This window comes from Lissotriton vulgaris, chromosome 1_1 (assembly GCF_964263255.1).
Source record: "Lissotriton vulgaris chromosome 1_1, aLisVul1.2, whole genome shotgun sequence".
Classification (NCBI taxonomy): Eukaryota; Metazoa; Chordata; class Amphibia; order Caudata; family Salamandridae; genus Lissotriton; species Lissotriton vulgaris.
In genome coordinates, this window is record NC_141685.1 from 781911558 (window position 1) to 781931323 (window position 19766).

The following is a 19766-nucleotide window of genomic DNA, read 5'->3' on the forward strand; positions in this document are numbered from 1 at the left end:
GTGTAGGCGTGTTCGTATTGTGCGGTGGCAGACCGTGTCAAAGGCGGCTGACAGGTCCAGGAGGATGAGGGCTGCTGTTTCTCCATTGTCGAGCAGGGTCCTGATGTCGTCGGTGGCAGCGATGAGGGCGATTTTGGTGCTGTGGTTGCTGCAGAAACCGGACTGGGATGGGTCCAGGATGTTGTTGTCCTCGAGGTAGCGGGTCAGTTGTAGGTTGACGATTTTCTCGATGACCTTCGCCGGGAACGGGAGCAGGGAGATGGGACGGAAGTTCTTGAGGTCCTTGGGGTCCTCCTTGGGCTTCTTGAGTAAGGCATTGATCTTGGCGTGCTTCCAGTTCTCCGGGAAGGTTGCTGTCTCGAAGGAGAAAATGATGGCTTTCTGGAGATGAGATGGGGGGCGATGCTTGTGCTGGCTTTGTTAAAGATGTGATGTGGGCATGGGTCAGACGGGGATCCAGAGTGGACAGAGTTCATGATTTTGATGATGTCATCATCGTTGACGTTTGACCATACGATCAGGCCGCTGGTGGACGCTGGGGTGGAGGTCTCGGGGGTAGGTGGGGCGGTCGTGGCATTGAAGCTGTCATGGATGTCTGCGATCTTGTGGTGGAAGTAGGTGGCCAGTGAGTCGCACAGGTCCTGCGAAGGGGGGATGTCGTTGGTGTTGGTGCTGGGGTTGGAGAGTTCCTTCACAATGCTGAAGAGCTCTTTGCTGTTGCATGGCAGACCACCTTTTAAAATCACGCTCCATACGATCTACAATAGGTTGCAAGTTGGCCAGAACCATGTATTCCAGACCTTGATTAACATGCAGGCGAGGAATTTTATACGGGACAGAAGCAACTGGAATGGTAGGCTACCCAGAGAGGCTCTCTTGGTGGATGACATTAAAAACAGGACCTCACATTTCGAGCAATTCATCTTATAGCCAGAAAACCTGGAAAAAGAGTCAAATTGAGAGATCAGAGTTGCTGCTGAGGCCAAGGGTTTGATAATGTCAAGAGAATTACATTTGCCTAGTGAAAGTCCTTAACTTCCCCATCTGTTGTTTGAATACCCTTAATGTTGTCATTGGATCGAACTTCGGTAGCCAGAGGCTCCAGGGCCACCAGGAACAACAGCACAGTGCTACGGTGGATGTCAAAATACGGGGAGTGAAAACCCCCACATGTGCCAGATGCAGTGGGAGCATAGTACATGCATATGGTTAGTGTGAGAAACTTTTGACCTATGCCCTTCATATCCATGGTCTGAAAGAAATAACCCCAATCAACATGGTTAAAAGGCTTTTTGGTATTCAAGGAGAGGAGGACCTTCTCTTCCACCTCGTTCTTCACCTGCCAAATAATATGCAACAGAGTACGAAAATGATTGGTTGAAGAGCATTCGGGGACAAAGCCCACCTGGGAGAAGTCGATAGAAGTTGTGATAACATTCTTCAAATGCGTCGCCAGTACTGTTAAAAAGGTTAACGTCCACATTTATCAAGGAAATTGGGTGATAGCTCGAGCATTCCAGGGGGTCTTTCCCCAGTTTGGGGGGCCCTAAAATACATGCCCTGAGGAACTCAGCAAAGAGGTGCCTGTTGTCAGGCGCCGCCTGATAAACCAAGACTAAGATGGGGATGGATTTGGCAGTTTTAAAAAATTCAGCCAGAAGGCCGTCCTCACCAGTAGCCTTCCCGGTGGGCATGAAATTGATTGGCGGGGTGATTTTCTCCACTGAGATTGGTTGGTCATCAGGATTGGCAGTTTTAGGGTGTTAAAAAAAGGGGAATCCACGTTTGCAGCCGGGGCATTCCAGCCATGTATAGGCATGCATAATACTTCTGAAATTCTGCCACTACTGCCGTCTGATGGGTGACGAGCATCTGGATTACAAATGGCAGGAATAATAATAGAAGAAATTTGATGGCGGAGTTGGTAAGCCAACAACCTACCTGCCTCATCACCTCTTTTGTAATGTCTCTGCCATATGCGGAAGAGACTTTTCCTCTGCCTCTTTGGTACAGAGTATATTCAATTGGTATTTAGCCAGTGGAAGCTTCTCAAGGGACGGGTCTGGAGATGAAAAGTAGGTAGTAGAGAGGGCCCCTCAATTTGGTGATCACCGACTCCCTCATCAGCATACTGTTAAACAAGGCCATCACTGCCCCCCACAACATCAGTAACAAGGTCAACAAGCCCCTATTATCTTTCAAATATCTTTATACATATTCTGCGAGGCAACGTTTTGTGTCAGGGTCCTTATAATGGGAGATATTGGAGCACCAAGATCCTCCCAGGGGTATTTGCAAATCCAGGTCTAAATGCAGCTCCATAAAGCCATGATCCGAGATGCCACAAGGGGTTATGTTTGCATCTGTCAAGTGTTGAGTTACTAAAGAGGTACAAAGGTAGTAGTTAATGCAAGTCCAAATGTTTTGGTGGCAGGAGGTGAAGGTGTAGTCTCTAGCTTGTGGGTTCAAGAGTCTCCAAGGGTTGGAGAGAGCATGATCCTGCATTAAGCCTCGTAGGGCATGCCAATACCCATCATGGTGCGTATTTTTTGCCTGCCCAATCTGTCTAAGAAAGGGACAAGTGTAACAATTGAATCCTCTCAAATAAATGATCTAGAGGTGCGAAATTATGTTATTTATGTTATGTTATTTAAACTTCTTAAGCGCGCAAATACCCTGAGGTGTCTTGGCACTGCAGTGATATGCAAACACAACTGGATCACAGTCTAATTCTGGAAAAAACAGGTTTTAAGACTCTTTCTAAAAGATTATAAATAATTTGCAGATCTAATGTGCACCGGGTGAAAATTCCAAAGTTTTGCGATTCCATAACTCAGCCTTCGGCCACCCCAATTGGAAGTACGAAACCTGATGTCAGCAACCTACCAATCTTAGAAAGAAACCCAGATTTAGCTGTCTCTGGGGAATAAACAGAGCTGTAAATATTATAGAGCAGGGAACCGTCGCAATCCTGGGTAAATAATCAGGGCAATTTTCTGCCAAAGGTAAAGGTGGGTAGGGTGCTAAAGATGTTCACCTCCTGTTCGTAGAGGTGCATGGGTAATACGTTATCAAAAGACCCTTCCCCGGGAAGGGTAGGAATCTGAAGCACTCCTGGAGCGATGAATGCCGCTTTTCAAGAAATTCAATTAATGCAAGTATAGTCTTTCAGAAAATCCAGGATTTATTCATGAATTACTGTGTTCATATTACTTCATATGAAACGAAGTTATTCAATCCATATTAATCCTGTCCGATTAAATGGTTGAACAGATCGTAGCTTAAGTTACAGGTGGTTAGCAGGTCAACCCACTGAAAGTATACCCCTGATGCATTTCGAGCGGATGCTCTTCTTCAGGGTCCCCTGATGCATTTCGAGCGGATGCTCTTCTTCAGGGTAAATTTCTCTATGTAATTCATGAATAAATCCTGGGTTTTGTGAAAGACTATACTTGCGTTCATTGAATTTCTTGAAAAGCGACATTCATCGCTCCAGGAGTGCTTCAGATTCCTACCCTTCCCAGGGAAGGGTCTTCTGATGGCATAAACAGAGCCCACATTTACAGTCATCCCCTATTTTGAGAGCTTGGAAAACACATAGCTACCATCAATGTTTAATCATGTATGGAGGGTTCTATATGAGAGGTGTTTGTGGAGAAGTAAAGCAACACCCATCTCAACCCGACCCAGAGATGTGAGTGAGATGCTAGCATGGAGGACCTGGCCTACCCAGTCCCTCCGTAATTTCTCACTCTCTACAGGGTTCTAGTGTGTTCTTGAAGGAGAGCAATCTCAGGTATGTGTCAGCCCAAAAAGGTAAGAATTGTCTTCAGTTTTATGAAATGTGTAAGCCATGTACTTTGAGGCAAAAAACCTTCAAGGGTCTATGTGGCAGGGAATACACCATGAGACTGATATATGTTGAAGTGCCATGATGGCAAGTCTCAATGGGGAAGTCTGGCAGCAGACAAGAGGCTCCATAGGAGCTGGGTACTAAGATAGGCCAATCTAGAAAGGTGTTGCAAAAGGGGTGTAGGAGAGGATAGGTGTGTGCTTGGTGGCAGAGGTGCTTGGAGAGAAAAAGCTACCAGAAATGTTCAGTATAAGTGGAGCGACTGGTGTCTAGGGAAGGGATAGGTCCCCGGACCATTAACTCCTTAACCGCAGCGCAAATTCCGCTGCAGTGTGGGAGTTCTATAGAGTGGGCGGGGCCACGTTGGCCAACGGATGTGCACAGCAAAACCGAGGTAATGCTCGCGACGGCCTTTGGCTGACGCACGCACGCAAGGGGTTAAGGGGTCTCAAAGACCCAGAAATTGAATCCATGAATGGGGTGCAAGAGGAGGCACTGGTGCTGAAGGGAGTGGGCCGCCAACTCAATCAATAAATCAATCAATCAGGGGGTTTAACTTGTGACACTCACCTGTGATGGCCTCAAGGAGCTAGGGGGTGAGGGGAGGGGGTTGCAGCTCAGAGTCAGCCAAAAAGCCACATCTTGAGGCTTTTCCTGAAGATGTGCAGGGTAAAGGAGTGTCTGACGTTCACCAGGAGCTTGTTCCAGGTCTTTGCCACGGTGTAGGAGTAGGCTCTTCAACCCTCTCTGGTTCTGAGGATGCGCTGGGTTTCTGTTAGGGCGAGGTCGGCGGAGCTGAGGTTTCTTTTGGGTATGTGGAAGGAGACTCTTTCGTTGAGGTATTTGGGCCCTGGGTTGTGGAGGGATTTGTAGGCATGGGTGAGTTGCTTGAAGGATACTCTATTCTCGATGGGGAGCCAGTGGAGGTCTCGCAGGTATTGGGTGATGTGCTCATGTCATAGGATGCCGAGAACTAGTCTTGCCGCTGTGTTTTGGATGGTCTGGGGTATGCGTCGCAGGAATTTGTTGATTCCAGCATAGAGGGCATTTCCGTAGTCCAGTCTGCTTGTAATGAGAGTGTGGGTAATGGTCTTTCTGGCTTCAGGGAGGAACCACTTAAAGGTCTTGCAGATGATGCGGAGTGTGCTGAAACTGGTAGAGGCGAAGGGGTTGATCTGTTGGGTCATGGTGAGAGAGGAGTAGAGGAGTAGAGTATGAGGCAGAGGTCCCAGGCGTGGTCCATTGGGGTGGGGGGTTGCCGAGGGTGGTGGGCCACCAGGAGCTGCCCCCAACTGAGGGGGTGGGTCCAAGGATGAGGACTTCTGTCTTCTCCAAGTTGACTTTCAGGCAGATGCTGCACATCCAAGTAGTGACGTCTTTCATTCCATCTTGGAAGCGGGGTCCTTCATGAGGGAGAGGATGATCTGGGTTTCGTCGGACTAGGATACTATCCTAAGTTCATGCTGTCTAACAATGGTGATGAGGGGGGCCATGTAGATGTTGAAGAGAGCGGGAGTGAGCGATGATCCTTGGGGTACTCCGCAGTTGATCTCTGTGGGTTCAGAGAGGAAGGGCGGGAGTCTGATCCTTTGGGTTCTGCCAGCGATGGTGGAAACTCATTGTGGTCCATATGGCTGGGAATAAAGAGCTGGAAGGGAAACAACAAGGAGAGGAGATGGCCCCAAAGGCAAGAGTGAGAGTGCATCACCACAGAACCCAGGGGTTGCAGTCTAATGCACCATATAAATACTATCTCTATTTCCCTCCAGCCTCCCACCCCTGTAAAAGAACATCAGCATTAAATTAGTAACAATATAAAACACATCAAATGATCCACACCATCTATAATCCATGGCATTATACAATCATGAAGTAAGAAGAACATAGGAGGTAAAAAGTTGCTAATTACACTAAAGAAAATTTAAGGCACCAATACACCCTATAGCGCAAGCACCACCGGGTCCAATCAGGGTCCCATCAAGTCTTAAGATGCGGTCTCAATTTATCTTTGGATGGAATTACTTTTCTGATTGTGGCCGGGAAACCTTTGTCCAGTTTTGCGTGACTGAATTCCAGCCTTTAAGTTCATCCAAAGAGGTAGAGACAACCTCTTGGGTTGCGTCCTGCTAGGGCAGGGATGAGGAGGCCAAGGGTGCCTCAGAGGGAGTAGCCTCCATGTTAGTGTTGTCTAAGGTATCCAAAAAGGACTCCAGAACTTTCCATTTGTGGTATTCAGATGTTTTACCCTGAAAAGTGGTAGCAGGTTCCAGCAAACCATATTTAATGTCCTTCTTCTTAAGCTGAGGGTGAGGAGTCAAGCACTGTTTCTGACTGTTAATGGAATGGCCAGACAAATCTGTTATGAACAGAATTTGAGGGCCCATTTCACAGAAGTAACTTGAGACAAAATCCTAAATTTACTACCATTTTGGTATTCATAGTAGGCACTTACTCATTTTGGTATTCACAGAAGGAACTTAGTCATTTCGGTATTCACAGAAGTTAGGAGTCCTAACTTTAGGACTCCTAAATGCCTTCTGTGAATACCGAAAGTCTTAAAATTAGGATTTTTCTCAGTTAAGGAGTAGTAAAGTTAGGAGTTCTAACTTCTGTGAATACCGAAATGAGTAGGGAGCATATTATCAAGAAACAGCGTTAAAATTATCGGCGCTTTAGCGGCAGGAAACTGCCGCTAAAGTGGCGATAATGGTGCTTGATAATATGCCCTTGTGAATTCCCATAGAAGCCCATGATCTGGTGTGAACATGGGCTTCTATGGGAATTCACAAGGGCATATTATCAAGCCCATTATCGCCGCTTTAGTGGCAGTTTCCTGCCGCTAAAGCAGCGATAATTTGAACACTGTTTCCTGATAATATGCCCCTAAGTGCCGTCTGTGAATACCAAAATGAGTAAGTGCCTTCTGTGAATACCAAAATGGTAATAAGTTTAGGATTTTGTCTTAAGTTAGTTCTGTGAATTGGGCCCTGAGTGTTCTTGTGCCGATATGGGCAGTATTATTTGGCTTCCTGGAGGATCTGATCTAGCATGCTGATGCCGTACACAACATGCCAAGACATGAGGCGGATGATGATCGTCAGCACACTACTGGCGTGAACCCTGCGATCCCTATGGAATTCCAGTGGCGGGTCAAAGGTAAGGTTCAGGAAATCAGGGATCAAATCAACCAAGAAGCGGAGCATATCATCCTTCTCAATGTGCTCCGGAAGGAGTTGGAGATACCAGATATCCTTACTCCTGTCCGGAATAGCCTTGAGGTGCAATTTCACATCCATCCAGCTTCCCTCAACACTAGACAGTGAGCCTGAAAGGAGTTGATGTCATTTCGCAAGGACTATACTTCTGATTCTTTGTGGAAACCGTGGAGGACATCTGTGCAATAGATCCTTTAATCTCAGCCAGCTCGGTTAGGGGAGAGTGCTGAGGGCAGACTCTGGAAAAGCAGAAGCTGAGGAGGAATTGGTGGATGTCACCGTGACCTGGGCTACATTAGCCATGGCTTCTGGGAACATGAGCTGACGAGCAGGTCTGGATTTCAAAATGAAGGAGGCAAATTGGTGTTCAAGACAGACTCAGAGGGTGAGATAACCCAATATGCCGGAGTTTGTCAGGAGGTGAGAGAGGACGGTAATGAAAGGGCGTATGGCTCACCAGTGGAAGCAATGTGTTGCAGGTGTATAATCTGCCAGTGACCCCCAACTCCAGTTGTAATTGTGTACTACTCCTAAGTGCATGCTTTAGAAACAGTTCCCACTTCATTAGTATAATTAAAAAAATTCCCTATGATACCTCCAACAGCACCTAGTGACCAAGGACAAATTCGATGTATAAGAACTTCTTCATAGAGCTTGATGCTGATGGCAACCTTCATTGAAGTTGCAGCTCTTGGCCTGATGGTTGCGGTAGATGCTTTTTCTCCACAATTTCTTGATCGTGTCCAGCGCTCTGCATGGCTCACATGGGAGGGGAGATGACCTGCCTTCTTCACTCGACATTGGGTCCACTCAGTATGAATTATTAAAACAGCTCCTCAGACTTCAAGTACACCGACCCCTACTTACAGTAACCGTTGTGGTTCTTATCTAATATGCAGGCGGCCCTCCACTTCCCCTGGGAACATGGGCGTCCACAACATTTTTTCCAGGGGGGGCAAAATGTTAACGTCATTACCATCCTCCGACATGATGTGTGCCAGGTGGGGCACATGAAACACTGGGACGCAGGAGGAGCCATGGGGGGCAGGAAGCAGGCCCTATATGATCTCATACACCATAGGGTTGTGCCACAGCCATCTCTTTCTTTTGTGGCACCCCAAAATCCATAACCGCCCTGAACCCTAAAGTTACGCCCCTGGCACCCCAAAACCCATATCCACCCTGGACCCTAAAATTACCCCTGCGCCCCCAAAACTTATACCCGCCCTGAACCCTAAAATTACCCAACAGGCACCCATTACCCATACCCACCCTGACTCCTAAAATTGTCCCTTTGGCACCCCAAAACCCATACCCACCCTGAACCCTAAAATTACCCCCCTTGCACCCCAAAACCCATACCCACCCTGAACCCTAAAATTACCCCCCTGGTAACCCAAACCCCATACCCACCCTGAACCTTACAATTATCTCCCTGGCACCCCAATCCCTAACCCACCCTGAATCCTAAAATGACTCCCTGGCACCCTACAACCCACACCCACCCTGAACCCTAAAGTTACCCCCTGGAACTCTAAAAGCTAAACACTACATTCTGATTGTGTATCGCGCTGTCTCCCTGCACAGGCTGATCTACTGGTCCTGATCTTCTCGCCCTGGTCCTCGTCCGGTACTGCTCGCCCTTCTCTGGAGCTGTTCTGCCTGCCCTGTCCATCTTGCGGACCCACCGAGCCTGCCTCCATGCACGCTGCCTGGACCTACTCTGTCTGGCCTGGTTCTTTCTCCTTTGGACCACCCCTCCACTTGCTCTCTCATCTTCCTACCTCCCTACTTCTTGGTCTCTCTTTCCCCACTGCTTCTCTCTCTCTTTCTCTCCCCTCTCTTCGTTCACTCTCACCCCCCACCGTATCCATCTCCCCGACACAAACCAAGTCTTCCTCTGTTCCCCCTCTCGCATCCTCCTCCTCATGTCAGTGATAGGGAGCCCTGGGCCCTCTCTGAAAATGTGAGCTGGAGGTGACGTTAAGTGTGAAACCACCAAGTTGTGAACCGGGAGAAGAAGCGGGGTGGGGGGGTGTTCAGCAGGTAGAGGGTCGAAGGGGCACTGGCTCTCAGAGAGGTGAGGACGGGCAGGGAGCAGCCTGAGGACAAAAGCAACACCAGAGCAAGAGGCAGATGCTCCGCGGGGAGCCTGGTGTTCTAAAATGAAGAAACACACACTTCTTAGCACAATAAAGCCGCCGAAGGGCAGCTTTCACTAGAGCCAAAAACCTGACCCATCGCGAACAAACATCCGTCAACTGAGAAACCAGCGGTGTCATGATAACAACAAAGGACAGAGACAGACGACTGCCGCCGAAACCTGGAAGTACAACTTACACCTTTAACAAAAGGCAATTCCTGATGCAAGCACCACACGCCAGAACACTATAAATATATAAATCTCCAATCAATGCACATCTGAGAGTAAATAAAAAGATGAGCAGCAAACTAAGGCAGTGACTGACAGACACTATGCTGGTCCTATCGTACTGTGCCCTATTGATATTTACTATGCCACCTGTCACTCCAGCTCAGAAGAATTCCTTATTGATTGCTACTCTTACTGCCCCCATATACCTCACTGTCTTGTGTAGACTAATATGTTTTGTCGGACAAAAAGAAAAATATATTTTTTTAATCTGTGTTTTACGTTATGCAGCTATTGTCCACGTATGTTTCTCCCAGAGAAAAAGGGTGGTTTCCTTCCACAAGGATGATATGGGCTGTGTGCACCCACACCCTCTTCCTGCAAAGCTAGCCCCTCCTCGACCCGGCAACCATCAGTGCTCCATTATGCAACAGCCTTTTTACATGTTGTGATCAGCTGGTTTCTCGGTTTCAAGCTACACTGGGAAATAGTTTTTGTGCGTGACCCTGACCTTGGAACATCTGATTGGTACCCTCACAGACCTGGGGTACTTGAAGCACCTGCTGCACTTCTAGGTTAACTTAATGTTGGATTCGACAAGCAGAAGGCAGCAGAGGGGACAGTGGAAGCAAGGAAACCTCTGTGGAGCACATATTTCCCAACCAGGGCATTTCAAGTGGTGAAGGAACAGGCTGAATATAAAGCGCTACAAACCGACTAGCTCACCAGAGACTTCTAACAGGGATCAAGGCACAACATTTCCTATCCTCAGGTCACCAACGTAGTTTTAATAATTAGTCCATTGTGCTGCTCTTTACTTCGGGTACTGGACCAGTACTTGTGCTATCCCGAAAATCTTCCTGTCCCGAAGTTTAGGGTGTTAGTTACAACTTGTGGCGCCCCCTGCCTAGAAGGTCTTTGTGTGCGAAGGATCTCGGAATAGGGATCCTCAATTATGCAAATCTCACAGCCGCTACATTTAGACCCTACCTTCTTCTAAGCACCTACTGGCTATTTAGTTGGCTGCATGTGTCAAATGTATACAAAAATAAAAACATGTGCTATGGCCATTTACAACGCTTCACTGTGATTAAGAACAACTGTGAACAGTTGGACAGAAAAATAGATTCAGCCCAAAGTTGAAAAAGGATGGAAGGATGGCCTTTTTTGTCGCGTTACAAAGTACATAATTATGGATTCTCGACATTTTGTACTGTATTTTTGGTAATTAGGGAAGGGGATGATACATGTAAATGAAATGGATGTTTCTACAACCATTTTTACTCTATACCTCACAAATTGCATGTACTCCTTGTACTGGTGTTACTTAACTTGGTTACCTTTCTTAAGCTCAAGCAGTCTTGTAGCAAGCATGACAATTCTAAAATTAGGTCTGAGTGGAAGTTCGAACTGCTTGGTCATCGCTGCCCAACTAACGTCCTTGTTTCTGACATCACCAGATAGTAATTTAGTGCAGGTGAGGAATGCAGACATCTTTTTGGCAGGATGCTACGGAAATATCTTCCCCAGTCTACTCAGGAGCACCTGCTACGCTGAGTTTGTGTTATGTTTTCATACTCATTTCTGTGTCATTGCATGACTCCCAGAGTTTTACTGTTTTCTCTCTCTGACCGTCTCATTTTAACAATAGCTTAGGCTCAGACTCCAGTGCACAGGTTGGGAGACCCTTAAGTGCGTATGAGGCACTGCCCTAGTCTTGGGGCCCGCCCGTGGTGAGAAGTAGCTGCAAAAATTGGCACTGCCATCGGCAGCCAGTCTTTCCTCACTTTGTCTGTCTTCGGTCCTCATAGAAGTCTGAACTCCCTGAGGCCACATTCACCACACAAGCGCAGCCATAGCATCTTAGTCTAGAGCACACGGGTAAGGCAGGCCCAGCCCTACTCCACCAATCACACTCTACACTGTGAGTAGGATATGAGGCACTCAGCAGGGATACCCTATCAGCAGGGCCACTGTAATTATGAGGCATGGAGGGTCAAATAAAGCGGCAGGGTTGAGTGAATTAAGCGTCAAGAAAAATCAAATTATGTGGCACATTTTGTGACCATATAACTTCATTTTGTCATTTTTAAACTTGTTAACACTGTTTGGGCATTAGTTGCACCTCATTAGTACTAGTTAAACACCCAAATATAGCAACAAGCTACAGAAAGTTGATCAGTCAACCTTGCAAAGGACCTTCCACTGCCCGGCAACATGTGTCGCTGCATTTTTACTAACTTTTGAAACGTTTGAGCTAGAAACAATTTTTTTGTTAAACTCTGCAGCTTATGTGGCATATGTTGGATTATGCAACAATGCAGCAAATATACAATTATGTGAAAATCGCTGCACAATTGCATAATTCCAGTGGCCCTGCCTATCAGTCACATAGATGTAAACTTTCCGCTTTTTGGCTATCTATACCAATGGGCAGAATAAAACATTAAGGGACCCAAAAATTATTTTTAAAGCACACAGCCCTGATTTGCATGAGAAATCTGTAATGTTGCGGCAATGCGGGCAAGTGCCCAGAACGAGGTTCTCTAACCCTCAATGAGTAAGACTCAGAAGGGCTGTATGATAATTTCTACTCATGAATACATCTTACATATGCCTGCTCTTGGCGCCTCCTCCCTGCTCTGGACTACAGTAGAGACTACACATGGACTCAGCCTTCTCCTCTTAGCATCCACGCTACCTAGCCCATCTAGATATCCCCCTTTGTACTGACTTATGTTTAACACTTCATTTCCATTTGTTTTCTGTTTGTGTTATCTTTCTTGATAAATGCAACTTATTAAATCAAAAATTATCCATTGATGTGCACCATTTTATGACAGAGCGGTGCTTACATTAAAATATACTCTTTTATTCAAATGTGACTATTCTTTCTGCTTAGTAATTGACTTAACAACAACTGTTTTAGGCAGTCCATCACTATAATCCAATTATTATTTGAAAAGACTTTGCCTCAATCTTGTTATCGTGTCAGAGTGCGCTAAAAGTCCAAGGTTTCCTGGTGCTTCTGACTAAATTATGAGATGGAGGTGGGGGCAGAGGGTACTCAGAAGGATCTAGAAAAGAGCGGAGTCTCCAGGTGTTGTCTAGATGTGACATGCGATGAGATGAAGAGGAGTTCACCTAGAAGAGAGTGCCAAAGGGGCGGTGCTGGAAAATGGAACACAGCCTCTGCGTCTTGTCCTACTGAGCCATGGGATGCTGAGGAGCTTCAGACTAGAACACAGAGTGCGAGCTGGAGAGGAACAGTGGCTGGAGCACCAAGCGTAATGAATTGTGGCATGGGTGTCTGCAGGGGGGGCGAGGAGGGGCGCTCCAGGGGGGGCAAGCGCCCCTCCTTGCCCCTCCCCCTGCGGACGCCTATACCTAGGAAAGCTAGGGACAAGCTGTCATTTTTTGTTTGGCGTCCAGCTCGCGCACCCCGACAATATTTTTGGCTGCATCCACCCGTCCAGCAAACATCGAGCAGACATGGTTGGCGGCAGAGCCAGTGGAGACCACATTGTTGGGAAGGCTGTCTTGCCTCCTGTTGCTCTCACAAAAATGCTGCAGACAACTACTGTCCCGTTATTGGCAACCTCTAAAACTAACCTAATATGAGGATGATTATTTTGTACAGTTTTTAAGAACTCTTAACATAATCCATAGCAAGGTAGTATGCCCAGACTAAAGCAACAGGACTCTGTGATGGAAAAAAAACAACTGCTTGAAAATACCAAAATGGCTTATTATTAATACTTATGCCCCGCAGGAACTTAGCATAAAAGTACTGCTTGGTTGTGCCATAGGATTTTAGCTATCATGCACACACCCTGAGACTGCTGTGGGCCTCATTTATGAGAAGTGACGCATCGCTACATGAAAGCAACGATGTGTGACTTCTCAGTGCGCCCTCCTTGCGACATGATGGATGTGTCATATTTACTGTATGATGCATCATGTTGCAAGGAGTTACAGATACGTCAGTATTTCTGACATATCTGTATGACGCAAAAGTGACGCATTTCTGGAGTGTGTCACAAAAGTGACGCAACTCCAGCAATGTGTCCTTTCACATGGGCCCTTGCCCCAGGTGAAAGGAGCTGCGCATCAGTCCTATGCCTGCTGTGGGGCTGGCGTAAGATATTGACGGATTTGCACCCTAAAAGTGGCGCAGTGAAATCTGGTAGATTTCACATTGTCACTTCTACGAGGCTTACTTTCGTGGGAACGCCCACCCTGCATACATTATACCTGACGCAGGTATGTTGTACTGTAGGGGTTTACAAAGGGACGCATCTGCTTAAATCCGTCACTTTGTAAATAGGGCGCAACAGGAGGCATGTTTTACGCCGCCGATGAGTCACAAAAAGGGATGCATTGGAAGCGCAAAACTGTTGCAAGGCATCATAAATAAGGCCCTGAATCCTTACCACATAGGAACCCGATACATAGTAGGGTTGTCAGGAATGCCAATGGAGGGATGTCTGCAAGTTATTGTAAATGAACAATTCTTAGAGCATTGTGTTGTCAGTTGTAGGAGAGTAGGGTCTGCTTCCTATGGTTACCCCCACTTTTTGCTGTGTTTCACTGGTTTTTCGACTATAGTATGGCTGTGGACCTGCTAATCAGGCCCACAGCCTAGCTGTTCTCTCTCTAAATTGATAACATGTACTTTAGGTACATACCAGTTGGTTACTGGGTCACCCTTATGAGTCTCTGTATATGGTACATTAGGTACCCAGGGCATAGGGACCCCAGATGCCTACCAGGGGCTGAAACATATTTTGTGCCACCCCTGGTTAGCCTTCCAAACTGACACCAAAGGGCTGGACTTGCAGCCTGGGTAAGGTGGTGTAAGCACCCCTTACTTAGATATAGTATACCTATATCTACCTTTATATGTAGACACATAGTAACATATACGTCACTCCTATGGCAGGCGTTGACGATCCTGGAGGCAGAGTGCTTGATTTTGTGTGAGAGGGTGCTCTAGCATGAGCTGAGCCCCTCTGCAGCTTTCGTAACAATCTCCTTATAGCTGTTCTATAAAATAACCATACCATATACTCTTAAGTGCATTATAATCCTTGCGGTTAATGCTAACTTTGGTTTGGCTTTATCAAAACATGTCATGTAAGGTGTCAAACACTTTGGAATACTATCCCCCCCCCACCAGTTCTGGTGGTGGGTGTAGCATTCCACACTTCTAGAGGGAGAAGACATGTGCACACTGGTAAAACCGGTTAAAGTTAAACAGAGCCCGAGCATCACATAATGGATGCTGCTGCCACAGACATGAGTCTGCCCTCCTGCTGCTGGATGAAACTCCGGCAGGGAAGGCCTGGACAATAGGTTTCCCATCCAGGGAGGTGCTAGCACCTCCCCAAGCAGGCTTTAGTGTATTGGGGCAGGCTGGGTTGCATTTAGTGAATGCTTTTCAGACACTGCCTGGGGCACACAAGGTGCTCCCTGCATTTCCCAGTTCAAACTGGTTGCTGGGGCACTCAGCCCCAGCTCTGCCGTGAAACTGGACAAAGGGGATGGGGTGTAACCAGCCCCTCCCCAGGTCCATCCATAGGTGGGACCTTAGAGTTAGTGCAACCCCTAAACTTGCTACAAGAATAGGATTCCAGTCCCTAGGACTTTAGATTACCCTGGATGAACCTCTGCAACATATATCTTGGACCTTTGACATTCCATATCGATTGGAAGATGGAAGAAGTCTCCCTTGTGGTCAAGGAGTGACCACCCTGTTCAAACAGGCACCAAGAGCATCTTTGCCGGTCTCCCTTTTCGAGGCTCCCACTGGATCCTGAAGACTCTGCGACACGGGGCATGGACTTTCAGACATCTCTGAAGCTGAACCAAGATCCCAGCAAAGCTGAGACTTATAGCTTGCACGAGAGATGTGGGACCGGAACTCCTGGACATCCTGCATTTTTGCAACTGCACCTACTTCCCGAGGTATCCCGAAGTTGTGCATTGGGGTATTTGAAGCCCCTGCCCCGAGCACCTTTTGCACCGAAGTACAGAGGCCAGCACTCCAAGAGTGATCCGTGAGTCCTCTTTCTTCACCACAGCTCCAGGTGCCTTTGCGGTTCCTAGTTCGTTGGCTAGTGAGCCCCCACGAAGGCCAATCCTCCTTAGTTTCTTGAGCTTTCCAGTTTGTTCCAGGCGTGCTCTAACTCCCCTCCAAAGGAGGAGTCCATCAGACCTTGCTGGTCTGAACCGAAGCCAATCTTACCATCTTGCGTGGGTTGCTGTTGCTAAGGCTTGTTGGGTCCAATCCAGATTCCGACACTGCAGCACTTAACATCCTTTGTGGCACAGCTCGAATCCAGCTCCTGATCATCATCGACACCTCCTGGTCCTCGTGGCTGAAGAGTCAAGCTTCACCTCTTTCACCTGAAAACACTCGACATTGGTTGGCATCTTCCTATCGCCATCCTGGTCACTGATTCGTGACCCAGACACTGTCCCCTCTTCTTTCAGGTTCTTCACATCTCCGATCCACCCGGACACTTTTCCTCTTGTCGCCTGCAGCATTTCTTCGCACCTCTCCATAGGAATCGACTACGAAACCAGACACCAAAAGACACCTATGCACCCGGCTTCCCTGGGTGAGGTAACACGAGTACTCCAGTGCTCCCATGGGTCTTGACTCTAGCAGTGTCCTAGTCTAAAAGAGTTCCATCGTAGTTCACCTCTAAGTGCCCTTAATCTTTAAAGTTGTAACTTGTTAGTTCTCCATAGAAAGTCAATGGTGAGCCGCAGCTGTGTTTATACATGGCACGCGTCCCCCGTGGACCTCTTGTGTCCCTAGCTTGGGTGGTTCCTGGTAGCCCAAGCAGTTCTACAGGCCCTAGGCCTGCTTTCTAACCCTCACGTGATTCTTATACCACTATTTTAGTATATGGTTTGTGAGGCCCCTAGGGCATAACGTATACTGTGCAACTTATCGTATGCTAATTAAGTTCCTTGTATTGTACTGTTACCTTTGACCTCATAAAGAGTCCAGAGGGTTGTGTTTAGAATAAATACATATATATTTGATATATACCTTGTGTGGTGTGCTTTTATTTGATCAGTCAAGAGATTATAATTGGTAAAACAACTACCTTAACTCGCCTCTAAGTCTTAGCCTGAAGGCTGCTCTCCACAGCTACCACTAGGATAGCTTTCTATAAAGCTTGACTTTAAACCTAGCATCAATAAGGGTCGTTTGGACTGGTGCAAGGCGCCCTCTAGAATAGTGGACATCATATGCCAGGCCAACTTCTCACATCAGTCACTCAAAACGTGACTATTAAAGGTACATTGAGGGAGCCTGGATTTGAGATGTGTTTGTGGTTATGATCAATGCAGTCAGGTGAAGCGGCATAATTCTTTGTATTCGCTGACTTTGGGCTGACAAACCCAAACAGTGCACCTCCATGATACTCATATTCAGCTGGCAAATGTGGTAGCATAAATGTATTGGCTACTCTTAAATGTAGTTGAGGGTCTTGATCCAGACTGCCATGTTCCAAATGATTCCATGCATTCCTGTCGTGCTTACCGGACCAAACATGGCGTAAATGTAAGCATGTTTTAACTATTGAATAACTTTACCTCATAATTCAGGATAGACTCATTAAAATACCTACTTTAAATGGAAACATGATTTAAGTGTCTGTGTTATTAGAATATCTGTTCCTCTTTTCTAGGGCACCTTAAGCTACCACCACTGGAGAAATGCATGGAAGATATTGCTAAGAAGAGCAACGTGATAAATCAAAGGTAATAATTGTTCCGTAAGGAATGCATATGGCTCCAACCTCAAACTCCATCCCTTTCCATCATACACTGCAAGATAACTGCTTGCGCATTCACAAAGAGTATTTCTTGGTTTATGGCCAGTTACCTGTAAATAAATCTCTAGGATCATCTTCAGCTTGATGGCACCAGGTCTTGATGCTCCATCATGTATGGCACTGGGCTACACCTTCTGACTCTCTTCTTTCCCCACCCCAACCAACTGGGGCTGCTAAACTAGCTTCTAAGTTGTGTAAGTGCTCTCCAAAAATCACTAAATGATACAGAATGCTATGGATTTCTCTAGATATTAAAATTGTATTTTCATTTCTTTAAAAATGGTAAACATTTAAAGGGCCAATATAATATGCGTATACCAGGGGAGCATCTCACATGATGCTTCTGGATATAGAGAGTAGACTAATGATGATTATAGCTAACACAGATATACAAATAGACTATGGGTACAGAAAAATAACACCTATCATTATGCAAAGCTAGAGTTTATCATATATCACTGTCCTGATGTCTTTAGCCACATTAATTGCAGATGTGAGCAGTTTGCTAACGGGTCCCTGTTAACATATACTACTGTACTATTTCAAGTGTTCAGTTCCCCACAGCTTTGTGACTTTTCAATTCTTTTATTCTCCTATATCTTAATGCTCTTGAAGGGGATTCTAGTTTGCGACGTCGTGGTGATATTTCAAGCCTCAAGTTCTCTGTGTCTTATTTGTATTCTCTATTGTTATTTCTCTTTATTTTATTCAGGTCTTTATTGATCTTCTCCCCATACTTTTTTATCCGTTTTGAACGTCCCCTCTTCCCAAGTTTATCTGTTCTTCCAAGTGCCTTAATCTGTCGTGCTTTTCTGCTTGCCTAAGTGCTCTGGTCCCCTAGTTTTCATAATCCCTTTCTAGCCTTCCCTGTAAGTGTTGTATTCCTTAAAGCTCTTACCTGCACCATTGGGTATCCTGGCCATTTTCTATTCTAACATCCCATGTGTCTCACTCCACGGTTTCTTTAACTGCTTTAATTAGGATTTTGTCTAAAATTAAACTTAAGTTAAACTTTAGTGTGTCTTAAATTTTGGTCTTCAGACAAAATCTTATCTTAAGATAAAATCCTAATTTAGGACAAAATCCTAACTTTACTACTACTAAATGCCTTCTGTGAATACCAAAAGTAGTAAGTTTAGGATTTTGTCTCAGAATAGTTCTGTGAATTGGCCCCTTACTGTCATGTTTGCTTTAACTAACCTCTGACGTGTCTAATTAGTGCTTGTTAGATATAATTTCTAGTGCTGAAGTCCCACATTTATTTCATATCTTTAATTCATATTACCAAATGTTTGAAATTTAGCAAGGAAGAAAGGATAGAGTGGTGGAACTCAGTAGATACTTACTCTAGAAGCCAGAAGCACACATTGGTCACTGGTCAAGTCTCCCAACAATCTCCAAGATCTGTAGCCCTCATCTCTTTCTATTAAATAACATCTTCAATATTACACATATGCATTATTCCATTCCATATTACCACCAATCAGTGACATCATACTACAAGGCCAATACACTACCTACAAGACACATCTAAAATAACCTCATACAAACACACACACAACAAAAAAGAACAACGAGTAAATTACATAGTACCAGAAACATTTCACACGTATACCAAGTAGGTTTACAATTAGTTTCAGGAAAAAAATCAGCGAGCCTCATTAGAAGTTTCTTTCTGCACTAAACTTGAACAACACACCCCCATCCAGGAATGTTATCTTCACTTGGAAGACTCAAACCTGTAGTTTTCTTAAGTCACAATTGTCTTAACTTCATGTAGTCTGTGGCACTCCCTGTTGCTCCAGAATTGCCCTCCAAATCGCTGTGCTCTTCCCTAATTAATCTCTCCAAATCAGTTTTGTTTATTAAATGATAGAGCTTTAATCCTCAAATGGTTTCAGGTTCTCTTGTTGCAAAGTCACACAATTACACTACAGCCTAACTACCCTCCAAGCTTCAGATAAACAAAGCTCTAATTTTCCTACATAATCTTTCTGGTCTATTAACACATTTTCCCGAAGTCTGATTTTATGACAACATGCACTTTTTTCTGTTTTAATTTATATTCTTCCTCTGTTACTCATTCACTTTTCTCTCACCATTTTCCCCATTTCACATATTTCTGAATTCTATAATTTGCCATTTATGGCATAACCTAGTTACAAAAATCCTTTTAATAATTCAAAGATAGACCTTCCCATAAAAAAGTGGGGTCGTCCTGCAAATCATCAGAGAGGTTTGTGCACCCTTATGTCAGATTCTGGGATGGAACTCTGAAATCTCCACACATGCATTTGCCCATGTCTCTGCACCATCAGCTTCCTACATTAAAAAGTAGCAGAGTTGGGAAAACATCAAACCCATACCACAGGGATTCTGGAACATTTTGCTCTGTGGAAGTTTCACAAAAGTGTCCTTAACCAGTACAAAATGTTTTTTTCTTGATTCACTTTTCAATGCCAAACGTGTTT

The 19766-nt window shown here is 45.6% G+C and overlaps 1 protein-coding gene across 5 annotated transcripts in view; it reads left to right on the plus strand.

Annotated features, from left to right (window-relative positions):
* LOC147747817 (dimethylaniline monooxygenase [N-oxide-forming] 2-like) overlaps positions 1 to 19766 on the plus strand; it is a 232893-nt gene that overhangs the window by 193127 nt on the left and 20000 nt on the right. For all 5 annotated transcript variants that reach the window (XM_086956176.1, XM_086956198.1, XM_086956206.1 and 2 more), the window contains exon 8: positions 17149 to 17221. In XM_086956176.1, the coding sequence (XP_086812302.1) occupies positions 17149 to 17221 (73 nt within the window). The remainder of the gene's footprint in view (positions 1 to 17148; positions 17222 to 19766) is intronic.